We start from the raw sequence: 19,537 nt of genomic DNA on the forward strand, positions 1-19,537 counted from the left end.
GTATTTGGCTTCTGTTAAAGTCCCTCCCATCAGAACTACTGCTCGATTCACCACTGTCCAGCTTGGTGGTCAGCACAGGTCAGTGAAACTGACAGGGCCTCAGCACGCTCGTCTGAAAGATGGGGAGCCAATGTGTGCCTCAGCTACCTCCTGTGTAAATGTAAGGTCCAAATCAGGCCAAGAGCATGAAGTATGACCTGACATTCCACAGGGGAAGTCCTAAGGAGGAGTAAGAAGGAAACAACTTATGGCGGGACCAATCCCAGCGGAAGGACCTGGCCTGTAACCCGAGCTTCATTTCTAGGTTCTCAAAGGCACTTCTTTGCTGACATTGAACTCGTGAATTTTCAAGTTTTCATCTTCCTCATCGGGGATAGGTTTTTCATGTCTCCCTAACCCGATCACTTGAGCAACTTGCTCCAAACTCCAGAGTCCTCATTGGAGATGGATTGGAATGATAAAATGTGAGGACTCGTGTCGAGTCAAGGTCCTCTGGTGTCCTTGCCCCTATCCGTCTGTGTTTAGTTGGGCAAGGGAAATAGCGACCCGTCTGGGGCATTGTCTCATGTCACCCTGACCCCAGGACAGGCTGTCAAGCCCCCAAGTGTCAGTACTTTCCTGGTCCTATTCACCCTGGGGTCAGCACCGGCCCACAAGGCTCGTTTCTGTGCCAGCCTGATTAGTTTCTAGCCACTCAGATTCTCCATTCCTATTAGAGCCCTGTTTCCACCCTCCATTACCTTCACCTCCCGGATAAGGGACCTGGTTCAGACTGCAGCAGCTGCTAATGCTACGATCCTGAGGCTCTCTGGCTTGTCAACCTCCATAAGGAAACCCAGGATCAGGAGCTCAGTACTTGGCTGCTCCGGGCCGTGGAGTGAGACAGACAGGTGGCTGGGGTCAGAAAGCCCGTGTCCAGGCCAAAGCCTCACCAAACTGTGCTAGAAATGATCTGAACCACCTTGTTGGCACAGTTGGCCAACTGTTGGCTGCTATGAGCCGGCTTGGGTCTCCAGGGCAGATCTCTTACGGATATCAATAGTACCATCTTTAATGGGGCCACCAAACCACGTGGAGGCTGTGTGTACTTGTGTGCACGCATGTTTGTGCAAGAGTGTGTATGTGTGCATGTACTCAGGTAGGTACATGCATGCATGCATGGATGGGTTTGCACACTTGTGTGTGCGTGTATGTGTGTGCTTGTGTGTGTATTTGTGTGTTACTACCAATCCCACTCCCCAGGAAAACAGCAACAATTCTTTCAAGCAATTCTTTCGAAACACTGCAACAAGTGGGCTCTGATACATACTCTTTTTTTTTTTTTTAAGGTCATTAAAATGTTTTGTCCCACTTTGGGACACTCAGCTTGTGATGGACTGGATACTACAGATTTTAAAGAAATGTCTTCTTTTCAGTCTCTGAAACTCACCGGTTAGGGCACAGGAAAGCAAAGAGGAATACAGCCCTCAAAAACAAAGACACTTTCTCGAGTATTCAGATAAGATTGCAATATTAAAAGGCCCTTGTGTTCATGTTTTCATAGAAAACAGAAGACCATAAAAATAATTGCAATCTCTTAGAGGTCTGCTTGGTTGAGAATCTGAGCCTATTACTGTCTATTAACTGTACTGAATTCTCCAGGGCAACACAAGTCTGGTGCGGACATAAATGAGAACCGTCCTGACTGGCTTTGGAGGCAGGAGTCCTGTGACCATGGCCCGTGCCTTCTCCGTGCCTCTGAGTCTCTGGCCAGTCCTCTTCAGTCTCCCTAACTGTTCCCTTCCCTTTGACCTGAATCTCAACAGGTATTCGTGTGGAAAGTGCCGAGTTGATACAGCCAAAGTGCTTAGAACAGTACGTGGCACTAAACGTTAGCTACTGTGAAAATTTGATTACTGATATTATTATTATTATTATTATTATAAATCAAAATTATAAAAGCACATAATGTGCTTATTATGATGATGTTTACCATGATGAGACCCTTTATTCCTGGAGGTCCACACATACCTCTATCAATAACGGGAACATTTGCCTTCCCCATCCACCCCTGTCTGCCCAGTCTGGGCCTGGCAGGCCTCAAACCTTTGGGAATCCAGATTCTTTGGGTGTTTCCACAAGATGGCACAATTGAAAAACTCAGAGTTGTTCTTTGTTTTTGTTTTCCGTCTTAGGGAGGCATTTGTGATTTTTGAGTGTTGCAGGACAAACAGGACCGTGACTCGCATCTCAATATAGACGTCTGATTTCATGCTTTCTTGACAATTACACCACACTTCCTACAACTCTGATGCTTTTTGTCCTAAGAAGCTCTCCCCTCTTGCTTATCGCTACATTTGCCCGAGGTCCAAACACCACCTCGTGTTCTGCAGGCCATGTCTAAATCCTGAGATCACTCCTATCTGCCTTTCCCCAGACGGAGGTTCCCAGCTATGCCCCTTCTGTACCTCTGTGTTCGAGAGCTGGAACCATGGCTGCTTTCCGTAGGTGAAGATCTCCCAAAGGATCACCCCGAAGCTCCACACGTCACTTTCCGTAGTGAACTTCCGGTACATGATGCTTTCAGGGGGCATCCAGCGAATGGGAAGCATGGTGTGTCCTCCCACCTAGAAGGGGCCAAGACAGAGGCACACGCAGAGTGACCCGTTGGCCAGAATCAGTCATTGCCTGTCTGCACTGTTCGTAAGTAGATGTGCCCTCGATGCCTCTTAGTCTAAGATAGCCATGACCTGAACTTGATGTAACGGGGGTCAGAGGCTCAGTGAAGGTACTGACAGCCAAGGTCTCCAATACTGGGGGTTAGCTAGAGTAGCAATTAGAGATACTCCCTAAGGAAGGTAGGTTCCTTGGCACGGAGTTTAGAGAAAGATCACAAGATGATTTGGGGTGGGAGAGGTTTTAGAATCTGGTTCTATAGAGAACCTAGCCTCGAAAAGAGGCCCAGAGGGAGGTCAGCAGAATCCCTGAGGGAGGCCATGGAGTACCTGAGTATTTGCAGACATCGGGTTGAACTCCTTGGCCAGGGTGAAAGCACAGAGTTATCCAAGGGCATCCAATCCGTAGAACTATGACCTGACCTATCTAACAATCCTGAATTTCTCACTGTCCCTTATGTCTCAGTGTTTCAAGTGAAGGGGATAGGGAAGTTCCAAATGTATGGAAGACCACATGCTCATAGGAAATCAGTGACAAAGGCCCGTGAGAAAAGTCTCTTTTAAAATGGCGTAAGGATGGGGCACCTGGGTGGCTCAGTGGGTTAAGCCTCTGCCTTCAGCTCAGGTCATGATCTCAGGGTCCTGGGATGGAGCCCCACATTGGGCCCTCTGCTGGGCAGGGAGCCTGCTTCCTCCTCTCTCTCTGCCTGCCTCTCTGCCTATTTGTGATCTCTCTGTCAAATAAATTAATTAATTCTTTAAAAATTTTTTTAAAAAATACAATGGCCTAAGGAGATCTGTCTGGGGGTCTACAGATCTGACAGTCAAGGACAAGAGGAAGTGACTGACGTTCAGGATACCCTTTCCTGAGGAAACATTAGGGAAATCCTCAGGGCCCAGCAGGCTCGAGGTATTAGCGTAAGTGGAAGAAAATTCACAGCATGTTTTAAAACTCAGGAACTCACTGCATCATTAGTAAACAGAATATCAGAAATGGGAACTTTTGGCTCGCCCATGGAATTTGTTGTTAGAAAAGTGCTTGCCATTGATAAAAAGAGCTCTCTATAAATTTCCTGATGAACTATTAATTAGAAGTTCTCTATGGTGGATCCATTGGAGGGACAAGGATAATGAGCACTTAAGAAAGAATGACTTACTGGAAAATGGGCAATCTTATTTCTAAAAAGGAAAATGGTATTTGCTTTATCCACTTGAAATATTTTAGGAGATAAATGATGATAAGGATTTGCAGAAGCTATCTTCAACCTGGGATTTTAAAATCAAGACAGCTCTGTGTCCTGTGCCAAAGACAAAGGAAGGGGTTTCTTTCAGACACGCATTGACTCAGAAAGCTTCATACTTCTAGTTCTTCAGAAAATAAAGGAGCAGAAATTAATTGAGGATTGCTCCAGAAAAACAGAAAAAAAAAAAAAAGAATCTAAAATAGACAATGACTGGGAACATAACAAATAATGTAGAGCATATAAGTCACAAAAACGCAATTTAAATCTTAGTGTTTGCTAATTTGGTAGTAAAATGTAATACAATCACTAATAAAGTCTTCCTGTAAAATAGAGACATAAAGAAAATAATAATCCCAATAATGCTAAGAGTACTACGACTGTTACTGCTAACTCTACTGCTCTGGAGTGAAACCTTCCGGTAATTTCAGCCACCAGTACATAGAAGAACAGGAAGAGGAATCTTTAGAAGCCTGACAAAGGCTTTGCCTTTTAGGGAGGGAAAGCGAGTTTACAGACAGTCATCAATTGTTGATTACAAGAGTTTCAATTTTTAAATTTGCTTGCTAAAATTTTCAAGTGCCTCCTAAAAGTACAGAAATAGTACATATAGCTTCCAAACCCGTTTTTAGAAAAAAGGACCAAAAATCTCTAACCAATACAAAAAAAAAAAAGACAAAAAAGAGGGACGGGCTAATGATGTTGAAGGCACGCTATGAAAAAGAAGTTTAAATAATATCTTTGTCTATCATTTACACAAAGATAATAATATTATCTTTGTAATCATTTGTATATAATACAGACACTATGTCCAAATGGGTTATATTGTCTCTTAAATAAGAGAAAATTTATGTTAAAAAAAAAAGATGTGTGTTATTTAGAAAAGACATGCACAGAAGAAAAGAGCAGAAAATATTAAGAATGAAAGGATGCAAAAAGAGAATAAAAAGGAAAAATGAATAGATATTAAATATATATATTTGATATACACAATATATGATTTAAATGTATAATATTGAATATATAAAATGCTGCCTATTAACATGTGGAAAAAATTTAGAATACCAAGAATTAAAAGGAGAAAACGTAATTTACATCATATTTCAAGATGGCAAAATCCAACATTACAATAATTATGAATTATTAGGCTCCAATAATATGGCAACAAAAATGCAAAGAGTAAAAATGGGCTATAAACCAAAGGAAACTGACAAAACGACCATTATAAGTGGAAAATCAAAACACTTCTTTCACAAACGGACAGATCAAGAAGACAAGATAATTGAAGAGACATTTTAAAAATATAATCAGTTTTAATTGATAGCTATGAGTATTGTGATTCTGTATCTTTCAGCCTCCCTAAAGAGTTGAAAATTATTTTCCATTATCTGAAACAATTTATAAAACTAATCACATATTATACCTTCAAGGAAAGCTGAAATACCAAGAGGAAGACCACAGTAAACATAAAATAAAAATGGGAAACATTTTCTGTGCCAAATAGAAGTTCACAACAAAAGAATATTTTTTTAACCTTTCTCTTTGAGCAATTAAAAAATTTTTGATAAAGGAATAATTGAAAATTAAATATAAAACTATTTATTACGATAATTAAATTGGTATTTATTGAAGCCTATGAAATATAGTTCATTTTAAAAATATAACCTGTAAGCACTTATTTTTAAAATAGTTCATAAATTAAAATGTGATTCAACAACAAAGGTAGTAAAGACCTATATGACAATAGAAAGAAAGAAGAAATAAATAATAAAGATAAAATGAAGAATTAGTATAAAAGAAAGCAAAGCAAAACATCCAGCCAAAAGGGAAACAATTTTAAAAGGAGACTATGTGTACACAATTAATTGGTAGTTCTTTAAAAGTAATATAACCCTTTGGCAATGTCAATAAAAGACATAGAAGAGACAAATGTAAAATGTTGAAAATACAACAAAAAATCTGGAAATAAAGGTGTCATAATTGATTTACTAGAAAAAGTTAATGAAAAAAGAGAGAAGTAGAAAATTCAAACATGAAAAACAATTACAATTATAGTAAAAATTCTATGCATTAAAAAAGTACAAGATCCAAATGATTTTTTGGGCAAGTTCCACTAAAATTTTTTGTCCTATTTATACTTTTCCAAAGCAAAAAATAAAAAAGTTAGAAACTTTCTCAATTGATTTGCTGTGATTTGAATACTTCTGATGATAAAATCAGTCAAACATAGCATATAGCCTTAAATACATGAATACAGCCATAGATATTTTATCTATATATGTGTAAAATTATCTGTTATGAATATAGCCTCCAAATATGAATAAAATATTATATACTGAACCAGCAAGATATTACAAGAACTCCATATTATAACTCAACAAGATTTATAATAGAAATGCAAGAATGCCTCAGCCCTAAGAAATCTAGTGTTTAATTCACTAAATTAAGAGATAAAAGAAGAAAATCCATCCTTTCAAAAGATGCCAAAAATTTCCAACACATTTTCCTGATTAAATGCATGAATTCATTAGCAAAGGTAACTTCCTTTATTTAAGACACTGACAATTAAATGTGCTAATAAAACTTTAGAAGCACAGAAAAGTATATTCTTTCACTGATTTTATACAATACTGTTGAGATGGTCCTAGCCAATGCAATAAAGCAAAAATAAAAACAAGGTACAAAACTGAAAAGGAAGAGTCAAAAACCGCTGCATACATATGATTAAGACTTATTCAAAGTATTAACTAAAAAGCAATTAGAATCATTACACGATTAAGCCGCCCAGATATAAAATGAACCTACAAAAAATCAGACTATCCTCATACACAGTCATAACAAATTCAATGCAAAATAAGATCATATAATAGCAACAAAAAATTATAATTCCTAGGCATAAACCTTAGCTGAAAACATACAAGGTCTAGTTAAAGAAAAGTATTGAAAAACATAAAAGATTTTAATATATGGAAAAATATGTCATTTCCTTGAATAGGAAGACTCAGTATCATAAATCTCTCATTCCTCCCTCAAATTAGTCTGCAAATTCAACACAAGCTAAATGAAAACCCCAATGGAATGATGTATGGAAATTGACAGGATGGTACCAGAGTTTGTCTGGAGGAATAAATACTTGATAAAAATGAAGATATATTTGAAATAGAACCACAGGGGAGATTTACTCTATCAGATTGCAAAACATATCATAAAACTACAGGAATGAACACACTGTGTTACTGGCATAGATATAGACAGATTTCACTGATCAATGGAACAAAATAGAGTCCAGAGGCAGACCCATGTATAATATCAGAATTTAATATATGAAATGATGGGTTAGTAATCAAAGTGTTGGGACAATGAACTATTCATTTGAAAAGTACACTTAGATACCTACCTCACACCATATACAAAAATCATTTCCAGATGGATTAAAGAGCTAAACATAAAAACAAAACAATAATAATATTAGAAGAAAACTTAGAATAGTATCTCTATAACTCAGGAGAAGGAGGTCTTCCTAAATAAGACTCATGTTCAAGAAGCCATAAAGGATAGTATTTTAGCGATACAACTTGCAAAAACCAAACACTTGTGGCATGGCAAAATACAAAATAAGTACAGTTAAAAGACAAATGACAGAGGAAATATTTGCAATATATGTAACCAAGAATTAAAATCCATATATCATAAAGTTTTCCTTTAAATTAGTTTTAAAAAAGCAACCCGACCAAAAAGAAAAAATGCATAAAGGGTAGAGCAGATGATCCACAAAAGGGCTACGAATGAGCACAAACATATGGAGAGATGCCAGTTAAAGCAACAAAGAGACACATTTTTGAATGTCATATGAAAAAAAATTGATACTATCTAGTGCTTGAAAAGGTACGAGGACAGAGTTATCCTGGTCCCTGCAGCTTGGCAGCGGCTGTCCACACTGAAGATGTTGAGTGCCTTTTAACTCGGTAATTTTACTTCTAGGAGTCTTAGAAAACATTTGCTCCTATAAGCAAAAATAAGTGGTGGAAGGAGATGTTTATTTCATTGTTTTTAAGGGCAGCAATTTGTCCATCATTAAACACACATTTGTAGTGGTTAAAAGGAATATAGTGGAGTACGTGTAGTGATATGTAAATAGGTCTAGAATACATTAAATGAAAGCGCAAGACATTAAATATATATATATTAGCATTCTAATTCATGTAAAAATGTGTCTACATAAGCAAGTACATTAAAAGGGAATAATGCATAAGTCTATAAATGCATAGAAAAAGATCCAGAAATAGAGTTACTAAACTAATGTTTCCTCCCAAGAAGGAAGTGAGAGTGGAGTGAGCCACTGACCAAAGAGAAAAGCCCACTTCCTTTCTAGATGTACTTCTGTGCTGTTTGTAATTTTATCATGATCATATGTCATGTTTAAAATGTTTAAAAACTATAAAAGGAAAAAATAAACATCCGAGTAAAGGAAAACCAGTGGACCTAATTTATGTATGTTCTGTCTCCAAAGATGATGTGTGTAAAGAAAAAGTAAGTTTGTGATAGAATTTTGTAGAATAGCTTATTTGATCTGGTTTCTTGGTGAAAAAAAAAAAAAAGTAAAATATAGAAACATTCCTCCTGATGAAAAATTTTAAGTCATGGATTCCTCCAAACTGATGCTGGTGTTTGCCTCATTTGATGACTTTTTTTTTTTAAATAAATTCAGAAGAGGTGTTCCAGACTGAAATCTCCAAATTTACAGAGGGAGAGAGAGAGAGTAATTCAAATGTGTTGGTGTAAACCTTGATAAGCATAAGTGTTTGGGAATAAAAGTATTAGAAGGGCATTAAGTGGCTGCGGGGACCCCACTAAGAAAAATTTTATCAAGATGTTCACCACCAATGTGGGTGAAATTTATCAGGCATTCCTCCAGAAAAGGACTAAAATATTTCAAGAGGCCAGTAATCAAACAAAAAGAGCAATAAATCGGGAGTCAGAGGTGCTGGGCTGTGACATGAACTTAGACAAGCACTCAACCTCTTTGAGTTTCAATTTTCTCATCTTCAACATAGGAATCAAGCAGTGCCCCTGCTTAAAGAAAGATGAGATGTGCAAAATGCCACTGAGTATTGTTAGATGCAAAAGTAAAATGCAAGGACTATTCACTCTGTGTCCTTATATGTTCATGGGCAGCATAATAAACTTAATTTCCTGGCTTCTATATTCCCCATAAGGACCCACCTAGCCTATACTGATTTTCCTCCAGGAAAAAAAAAAAAACTACAACCTTCTCCCGCATCGGAGAGAGTCTGGGAAAGGTAGTGGTTAAATCCTTCACTGGCAAAAAATATGGACAAACAGTCCCACGGTAAAACCTAACCAGACAAGCGATGGGCTGACATAATCATCTTCATAAGAATAACGCCAATGTAGGCACACTGAGTACCAGCCACACGTCCTTCATTTCATCCCATGGTATACGACTGAATTCCCTAGTATCCCCATTTCACAGATGGAAATAAGGTAAGTTGATATGGACTGCCTGAGAAATACTAGCCTGATGATCCAAACTCTTGAGTTAAAGACCTGAAAGCTAAGCTCTGAAACAGGAAACATACAGGAATAAGGCAAAGATTCTAAGATGAGATTCTGGGAAGAAAATAAGTACTTGGAGATCTTTGGCCTACAGTACCTTGGACACCACCGTCCACCCCCCGGACTATCATGGAGCCCCATGCTCTCAGCCTGGTCATCTACTATGATGCCCTCTTTCACCCAAGATACCAGCAGGCACTGCCTAGACCCACTATTTCATTAGCGGCTACAGAAGGTGCTAATTCCAGCATCCACCTCTGCGTATATTTGCTGGAAATCTTCTACAGGTAAAAAAAAAAAAAAATTCCCTCGTTAATTATTTGATTATACAGATAACACTTCATATAAGAAATGCTTGGCTCTCTTTCTTCATTTATGAGTGCTCAGAATAACGAGTTCCTTCCCTAGCATCCTCCAAAGGTGACCAGTAAGAGGCTTGGTCTGGTTTGGTTTTGAGAAGCATTGCTGACTCTGTATGTTCATATTTGTGTGTTGGCGGGGGAGGGTGCAGGTATGTCTTTTAACACATTGAAGTGTTTCAACTTATTGTAATTCCTCTTGCTAATGCTTAACAGTTCCATCTTTGGCCAGTGGCAGCCTCTTAAATTTGGTGCCTCTCACGTATCCCCAGTAATCCTTGATAGCATCCTTGCTTCTGAAATGAAAAAATATCATAGGCTCATCTTGTACCTTTGTTGCCCTAGCCCTAGAAGAAGCCATTTCTCCAAGGAGCCTGGGTCGTCTGGGCAGACAATGGAATATTTATAGAGCCTACACTGTGGGGCCAGGAGTGTTCCTTGCTCTTGGGTTGGTCATTATTTCTAGGTGTTTCTGATGGAAGTAGCTAGGAAGAACTTTTAAGGGAAAATACATCATGAGTTCATATTGATTTTTTCCAACTCAAAATCAGGATTACAGAGCTTTTACTTAACCTCTTTGATTTTATATCTGTATGTTTTCTTATGTGGAAAATCTTGATTCCTACATTAGTAATATTACATAGTTGCTTTATCCTAATATATGTTTCTAAAATACACTTAAAATACGTAATACACAGTTAGGCTTACGTGTTTCATTTTGCTTTTTATTTTGAAGGATTGGTTTAATTCTACAAATTTAAATGTTTATAATGATGTGAAAACTGTCCCACGGTTTCAAAGCTAAAACCAACAAACAGAGTACACGAAATCCAAGTCTGATAGCATCTCTGTTCATTCTCCCCGCCCTGATCTCCTCTTTCCCTACAGGCAGCCATTTTTAGGGGTTTGATTTTAGTTTATTCTTCTATTGTTTTTAGCATAAGAAAATACAAAGTATATTCATTTTCTTCATTCTCTTAGATAAGAAGTAACATCCCATACCTGTCATGTACTTTACTTTTATTCACTGGGGTTCTCATTCCTTTCATAGCTCTCCAGGACCCCACCAAGCAAGACCATGCCACAGTTTGTTTAGCCAGACCCCCAGGGATAGGACTCGGGTGTGTCTACCCTTCCACTGCCAATAGGGAAGGTGCACTTTTTACATATATCTCCGGGGACTCTTTACCCCATAAAGAATAAAAGCCTAGAATTCCTGTTCAGTGTAACAGGCAGAGACAGACAGCAGCTCCCACTAAAGTGGTTCCAGTCCAGGAGCCACATAACTTTGGAGACACAAGAAGTTTTTCCAGTAGGCACCCAGGCAAGGAAAGTGTTGAAGGATTTCACTAATCCTAAACTCCCATATGGATTTTTTTTTTTCCTAACATTGGCTGAGTACCCACTGTGGCCTAGCAATCCCCTTTCCCAACTGTGCCTGCGTGCGTGTGCACAAACACAAACACACGCACACGCACACACCTGCCACTCTCAAAAGGAAACACATTTCTTTCATTCATCCTAAATCTCAGGGGGGAAAACCTAGAGTACAAACAAATAAGTGCTATGAAATACCGATACAGGTGTTGCAAACGAACGTCTCTAGTGGCTGGACAGTACATCCTTTTTCGAGTCATTTCCAATCTTTTCAAACAATTGAAGGGGACAGACCTAAAAGAATGATCAGCTAAGCGGAGATTAAAAAGAAATTTTGATAAAAGGCCAACATGAGATTTTAGGCAAATAGCCAAACAATAGTTCAAAGAATTGAGTCACATTGTGATAACAAAACTCTCTCCTTTCCATCTATTTAGTGTAAATAACCTTTCTAAGTTCTTATAGTAATAGAAATAAAAAACAGGAATAGAATTGATCTAAACCTTCCTTAATTTAGCAATAAATAATATTCATTACAGACTAATGGAAAAATATAAGAGATGCATTTCCAAAAATATTATACTTCTTATCATTCATTTTCATCAAGGTTGTGATATAAATGCATTATTTTGATCTGCTGCCTGTTTCTGCATATTGCTAATAATTGTAATGATAACTCAATCCCAAAACTCTTACTATCTAGAAACTAATGGTTATTATACATTAAAAATTAAATTTCAATCTTCATACATATTTTTGTCACACTAAATTATGATAGAGTGGCCAATAAAAGGCTTTCATGCACAAAAATATAATACAAAAGGATAAAATTTGGTAGGGTGACTAGAATGAAAACATAAATTCAGGAAGAAGAAGGAACCATGTAAAACTGACTGTTTAAGCGTTCGTTACTGTGATGTATCAAATTGCTCTGGTATTTAAAGTTCATTAGATACATTACAGGAGTGATGTATTTTTTTTTAATGCCAATATTTACAATATTCTGGAAATGACATCATATGCAACTATTTGAAATTTCATTGGAGATTTTATATAATAGCAACTTGAAAGGTACATGGGGCATGCATAGGTGATTTTTCAAAATCCTTTTAGGGGTACCAAGGTTTGAAGACCACAGGTCCAGAGGCTGAGCCCCTACCAGTGTGCAGTTTGGAGTCTTGTCTCTCTGGGAGAGGACAAAGGGTGGGAAGGGGAGGGGAGGGGAGGGAAAAGGTGGGAAGCAGGAGCAGCTGCCTCACCTCCAGCCAGGGAGATCCCCAAATCCCCAAACCCCAATTCTTTAAGTTCCTGAGGCCTGGCTCCCCACCCTGCCCTGGGGGCCAGGAGTAGTGGGACTGAAAGTGTGATGAGCTAAAGGAGGATCTCAGCCTCCCCCCCCCCCCCCGTTGCACAGATGCCCTCATGCACAGAGTGCTTCGGAGGGGGGGCAGTGTCCCCCTCCCCCCCCACCTCCCCACAGCTGCCTCTCCTCTCCCATCTTCCCTGAACAAGGCACTATCTTGCTCTTTTCCACAGAGAGACACCCACTCCCCTGCAGGCCCAGGGATGGCATTGCTCTGGGTTAAAGAGGAACTCTGAGCTCTAGAAGGCCCCTCAGTTCTCTGCATCTAAGCACACAGAAAAGGAGCAGCTGGTGGTTTGCAAAGACCTCACAGAAGCCCGCTTCGCTCCCAGAAGTTCAAAACGGCTCTGCTCCCGCGACTCTGACAAGGTATCAAGGAGACAAAGTGACCCATATTTTCCAGGTAAAGAAACCACAATGCAGCGAAGGTGAGAAAACACCGATTCACGGGGTGTGATATTTCTGGAACAAATGGAAGGATTCAAGTTCCCTCCGCAATCGCTAATCTGTGTGGGCCAAGTCGAAGTCTGTTAATGTCCATGAGAAGGGCACTAGCTTTCTGGAGAGTTGTAAAAGCTTCACGACGCACATTAATGGCAAAATAGTTTAATCATAAAGCTTGCCATTTATCATCAGTGTCATTTTTTTTAAGTGTATTCAATTTTAATCTTTCTTGATTGCACATAGAACCATATAGAAGAATGTCCATGTGCATTAAGAAAAAGACGGAAAGCTTAACGTGTGCCCTCTCTTCCCCCCTGGGAATTCTCCTGGTCACCCTCCTACCCCAGTGACTGCCTCTGCCCCTCTGCTCTGCGTGTCCGAGCCACTCCAGCCAAGGCTGGGGGTCACCTTGACCATGCCCCCAGCAGCAGCCCAGCAGCCAGCACCACCATCTTTACAATCACTGCCCCCTCGTTCCAGAGGGCCTGGGGTTTTCACACACATGGGCTGCACACAGACACATACACCCGTGTATCCGGAAGGGGAAAGTTTAGATGAACCTATGTGAGTGTCATTGCGCACGCAGGTAGGGTCCTTAACACAAACACAGGCCTGTCGACCATGCCCCGATCACACATGGCTCTTGGAATCTCCCTTGGATGCCTCCTGAAGTAAATGGCCCAAACCTAGGAGGAAAGATGCAAAGTCCTCCTCAAATGTATCCTGTCTCCAAGGCACCAAAAGTAAGTGGTTCCACTCTAAATCATTGACTCACTCTGCAGATAACTTCAAAACTTCAGAAGGACATGATTGTCCTTCCCGAATTAACACTTTGCACTCTCTGCTCCCCGACCCTGGTGGCTGGGCTCTCTTCATAACTCCCTCCCCATGTATGACAGAGGCCACCAAAGCAGTCTGCCTTGCAGATCGTCCCCTATTCTACCCACCCTCCCCCTGTCCCTGATCGTTTCTCCTTATTTTCCCCACTTGGCTATTCTGAATTACAGACACCGAATTTCCAACCAGCTTTTCAGCCCTCTGCCTAGCCCTACTGGCCCATTCTCCAGGCATGCTGCTTTGGTGTGAGAGCCGTATTCCGTCCAGGGTGCTCTCTGGGGGACCAGCCTTACTGCGTACCTGCCCCCACTCCATCTCCCCAAATCCAACATTCGTTGGAATCCAGAACTCCAAAGGAGAAAGTCAGTGCTAAAGCTGTACCTCAGGAACGTACAGAGTAGGAAAGATTTTGGCATTGACCTAGCCTGCCTCTAGCCAGAGAACCTGGTTTAGAAGAGAGGCAGTGGGAGTCCCCTAGACTCTTGCTTTTGTTTTCAGTGTAAATGTATTCTTGGAAGGAAAAAAAAAATACACACACACACACAGGGATGGAAATCAGAAATACACGAGTCTTACAAAGTTTAAATTTTAGTTCTATAGCTTCTTTGTGTCCTTCCTGTTGTGTTTAGAAGTCGGGTCACCCAGTAGAACCCTGTTTCCCCAGTGGTGTGGGTGAGGCCTTAGGGATGTATTAATCTGAACATTCCTCTGATTCATCTCTACAGTATGGGTGTGCACAGTCACAGAAGCATGTCTGTCCATGGCTTCACCCCAGTTCTAGAAATTCCAGGGACGAAACACACAAGACCCTGGGATTTTCGATAGTGACATCGGACTTCGGACTTCACAAAGCAGAACTGTTTGCCTTCTTTTTGCCTCCCCTTCTCTCCCCAATATATACAGTAGGATGAGCCATAACCTTGCTTCTGCTAGACACAAACAGAGGACCTCAGCGCTGGGTCGAGGAGGCCGTTGGGATTCTCTGGAGGGGAGGTACAGAGGAGGCTCACAAAGGCATCATTATAGGCCTGCCTCCCCCTCCCCAAGTGGGGCTTTGTGACAGTTTATGCAAAAGGCATCCATTTAGCAGAATCTCAGTGGAATGGCTGTTTCAGACTGAGCCTCTAGCCCCAGGATTAGGAAAAACCCTTGGAGTCTTCCAAAAATACAAGGAGTTTAAGAGCCAAGCTGTTCGGCAGTGTGAGCCTCTATCATAAATAGGCCCATTGTGATTCTCCCCAACTCTCTCACCTAGAGCTGCATCTGCCAGAAGCAAGTTCTCAGATGGAAGGGCCAGGAACACATACCTTCTATCACTCCCCCTTTTGTTTCCTCCTTTCTAAATCCTGTCTAAATGCTGGCCTCATTCAGAGACCTCACTGTCCTTTATCACCCCCAAGCAGTATTTTTTTTTAATAGAGCAAATAGTGCAAGTCCAAAGATGTAGGTTGAAAAATAACTTGTCCTTATTTTTTTTTTTACGGATGCCTAGACGTGGAGCATCCTGGCTGCATTCAGATCTTCCAGGGGAAACCATCGTGATCTTGGTAAGAGCTCAAGGCACTGAACAGAGCTGGAGGTCTCACTTCAGCTGAGACCCATGGATCATTCTGGATCTAGACTGATCCACCCAAACCCCAAGGGCTCCCCAAACACTAACAGGTAAAGGGAAATGGGAGAATAGAGCCTTCTTGTGATAAATCTAGATTCTTACTGTACCCTGCTTAGCTCTGGCTGTGCTCCCAAGGGACTGATTTAGATTCAGACTTATTTAGCAAACAGAAGAAACTCTCTTTCAGATGAGATTGGCTTTGCTTGGGATTTAATGGCAAAAAGAAATCTAAAAAATATGATGACTGATGTTGAAAATGTGTGTATAGGATAAGGAAACAGACCATCTGAAGGAACAAAGGGGTAACGTATAACTTAGCTAATGCCTTTTACTAGCTAAGGAACCTTAGGGAACTCATTTAACCTCCAGAAGACTCACCTTTCTTATACGTAAAAGAATAAACTATATAGAACATGTACAGAAACTCAGGGAGATATTAGAAGAAAGAGAAGCATGCAGAGTTTTCATATACACATGTACAGATGTGTATATACCATCTTCCAAAGTGCTAATTTCTTAGTGTTCATGCTTATTGTGCAGCACTACCCGTTTTTGTTTTTGTTTTTTTCCAGAAATTTGGACATTCTGCTCAATGTCCCTTACGACAAGACACCATTCCTGAATTATGCGTAATGAAATCAGCTCAGGGATGGAATGTCAGCAAGAGCATGGTAGAAAGGGGCCAAGCAGGATGTGAATCCCATGGATACTCCAAATCCTTCTCCTTGTGGGTTTTGTGGGTTCAAGGCAATTCCACCTACAAACACTGGGAACAGGTTTCCAGGATCAGTGTGGCTGCTGACTCAGATACTTGGACTACTGGGCTGTTTACAAAAGCAGGGTCTCAACACCCAGGAAGAGCAGCTAATGCAAGTCTCTGAATAGAGGAGACTGAGCTGGTTAGTATAGTCTATGGTTAGCATAGTCTATGGTTAACATAATCTATGCGGTAGAGTTCAATGACTTGGTAGAGTTCAATGACTTGGTTTCCTGTGTGTTGGGCCTCCTGGCAGGAAAAAGAAGGAAAAACAAGATGATTTGAATTTAAAAAGCAAAGAAAAGAGAAGGGATCTCTTTCCTCAAAAGGCAGACCCAGCTGTAAATTGTCTCCTCCAGCCATCTTCTCAGTGACATCAGTAACCAGAAAGTGTATCCCATTGATTGAATACCCATCAGCCTGAAGATAACAACATCGGATTCCTTAATCACAATCCGAGTTTTAGGACATCATCCTCCAAACCTGAGCCTTCTGTCCAAGCCCAGCGGGGACCAGAGCTGACTTGTACCAACGGCGGAGAAAGAGCTTTCCCAGTAAGTGACAAAATATTCTCCCTTGCTAGCCCGTGAGGTCCCATTTCTAAGTAAGCTCAGGCCAGGGGCCCACCTCTTAGCTTTGGATGAGGAACTGGACTGCTTGGCTTTCTTAATTGAAAACGTTTCTTTTGAATTCCAAGATCCTAAGAGCCCCGCACAGGGGACCGGCCACTTGCAAAGTCTGTGATGGGGACGGCATGCTGCGATCATGGGAGAACATGCCTGCGCATCCCCTCCTGGGGCCCCCCATCAGCTGCCCAAGAAGCAGGCAGCCGCTTCTCCTCACCTTCATTTACATCCGAAAGACTCTGGGAGGGCTGATTAATGGAAGACTGTTTATAAAGCCTAGTCAAGTGTATGAACGGACTCTTGAGGGGCATCTGGGTGGCTCAGTGGGTTAAATGTCTGCTTTCGGCTCAGGTCATGATCTAGGGCCCTGGATTCAAGCCCCACATCTACCTCGGGCTCCCTACTCCTCGGGAGTCTGCCTCTCCCTCCCCCTGCTCTTGTGCTCTCTCTCTCTCTCTTCCTCTCAAATAAATAAATAAAATCTTAAAAAAAAAAAAAAAAGAAAAGAAAGAAAGAAAAAGAAATGACTCTTGACAGTGTTAACATAGAGCATTATTTCCAACAGTGACAGGGACTTCTGCCCTGATCTGACACCTGTCACCATGAGGGGCTGCTTCTTAACTGTGTCCAAAAGACGTTTTGCAGCTGTGGCCTCCCCACATCCCTCGTCGTGATGATTCCCGGAGTATGACGTGGTTTGTGTATCTTTCGTCTCTCTGGGCCACAGGTTAGAAGGAGGCAGGTGGCTATGGGTCTGGGCTGGTGGGGAGGTAAGCTGAGGCAAGGCCTGACGTCCATGCCAAAATACACTGTGCACACTCTGTTCAGTGCACGGACAAGATGTCCTATTAGAAAAGCTGGTAGGTACAGAAAACGTCCTCCTAACGGGAACGGAAGGCAGCGCGCCCCTAAGCAGATCTTAGAGTAGGGGGCCCATAAACATCGAGATACACAGACGAACACACAGCTACAAACTCATATAGCCACGTCACTTCAGGAAATCAGTTAACCTCTCTGAGCCTCAGTTTCCCCATTGGTTGAACATCAACTGCTCTCCACCTCCTAAAATGAAAATGATTGAATAAAACAACCCACATAAAGCAACTGGCATAGTATCTGTTAACCAGAACTGGGAGCAACACTTGCTATGGTGAAAACAAGGCTCTCTTACAAATATTTGCAAGAAGCAGCCTCGAGAAGGGAACAGGTTTTGAATCTGTGTGTGCGGGTAGAAGGGGGTATTTGGTGGTGGTGGACATTTAGGCTGGATTAGGAAGTAAATTTCCAGTGTCCTTGGTCATAGCTCTTTCCACGCCTGCTTACCCTGCTTACTCCTCCCGGTTTTGTGCTATGATAATCAACAAACCAGACCTTTGCCCCCTTCCCGCTCACTCCCCCAACCTGCCCTGTGCCCTTCACGAGGCATTCAAGGTCCCCTGGTTCCAGTGCTTGGAGCAAGTTGAATGGATCCGCCAAGAAGGCACGGCTGTAGCTAGAGGTAAAGTCTGCGACTTCCAAACCACTCCAAATTAATCATTCTAGCTGGAGGGAGATGCGGGCCTTTGGGCCCCCCTTTTGTTTTATTAACTGCCAACTGAAAATGCCAGAAATAGCTGGGGAAGGAGCGTAAAATGGGGGACAGGGAACACTTTGCATATTTTAATTACTTCAGTAAACAATACACACCACAACCTACAGGCGCCGGCTACATCCCTAAGCAAAGGAAAGCTGGAGGAGCATCATGGGACAGGATTCCTTCCACAAGAAGCTGCCTTATCCAGCTTCTCTGAGCTGAAGCCAAGTTTCCTGTCCACCTGCTAACTCGTCTAGAGCAGTTCCTCATAGGGCCAGGAGATGCAAACGTTAAGCGCCTTTTCACACACCCAGCGCTTTCTGGAAAATTCAGAGCACTGCTACACCCAACGGAAAATGGGATTCTTCTCTGAGTCATGAAATAAGACCTTCTAATTCTGAAGGAAGTTCCTTTGGCACCCAGGAGGACAGAGGCCACAGATCACTTGCTGGATCTCTGGCCAGACCACAAATGTGAAAGGGCAGATAGAATCCCCCACCTTCAGTTAAAGCCGGAGATTTGACTTAGAAAACATGATGGGATGATGTCCTCAGGGAAGCCTACAGATGCCTGAGAACAGCAGCTGAGGCTCCTGCGAACTGCGAAGTGAGTCATAAACAGAAGTTACTACCACTACTTTTTTTATGCATTGCGGGTCCCTAGTTAACCCTAGTTAGCCAGTCCCCTGAGAAGTTCCAGGAAAGGGGTATTAATTAACACAATCACACAACCTATACGGTGCCTAGAGATGCCTCAAAGCATTCTAGGAGGGAGGAAGCTGGAAGCAAGATCTGGCCCCATGGAATAGGGTGCAGAGCGCCCCGGACCAAGACTCAGGTCGTCTGAGCTCTTGCTCCAGTGCTGCCAGCATGCCCCTCTCAGCTTGGGCACCCTCTGCTTCCTCCTGCTCTCCTGCTCACATCTGTAACGATTACACTGCCAGAGCAAAGGGCTGCAAAGATTCTTCTGCATTGGAAAACTGCTTGAGATTTTCCAAAGCCAAATGTTCCCGTCTGAATCAATACGCTGAGGGAACGGAACAAAAGCTCGTCTCAAGACCCTCTCCGGGGTTGGTAGCCCGAGTTTCCAGAGTGGCATGTGTATGCATGTGCGTGTG

At 41.6% G+C, this 19,537-nt stretch overlaps 1 protein-coding gene across 8 annotated transcripts in view; it reads right to left on the reverse strand.

Moving 5' to 3' along the window:
- The window catches only part of NTRK3 (neurotrophic receptor tyrosine kinase 3), a 381,734-nt gene that overhangs the window by 17,003 nt on the left and 345,194 nt on the right, over positions 1-19,537 (reverse strand). For 6 of the 8 annotated variants that reach the window (XM_082736044.1, XM_082736045.1, XM_082736043.1 and 3 more), the window contains one exon: positions 2,448-2,606. In XM_082736044.1, coding sequence (XP_082592170.1) covers positions 2,448-2,606 — 159 coding nt within the window. Of the gene's footprint in view, positions 1-2,447; positions 2,607-7,292; positions 7,335-19,537 lie in introns of all 8 variants that reach the window. The other 2 variants (XM_082736048.1, XM_082736047.1) reach the window with 1 other exon arrangement.

Source organism: Mustela nivalis, assembly GCF_964662115.1.
Source record: "Mustela nivalis genome assembly, chromosome: 6".
NCBI lineage: Eukaryota > Metazoa > Chordata > Mammalia > Carnivora > Mustelidae > Mustela > Mustela nivalis.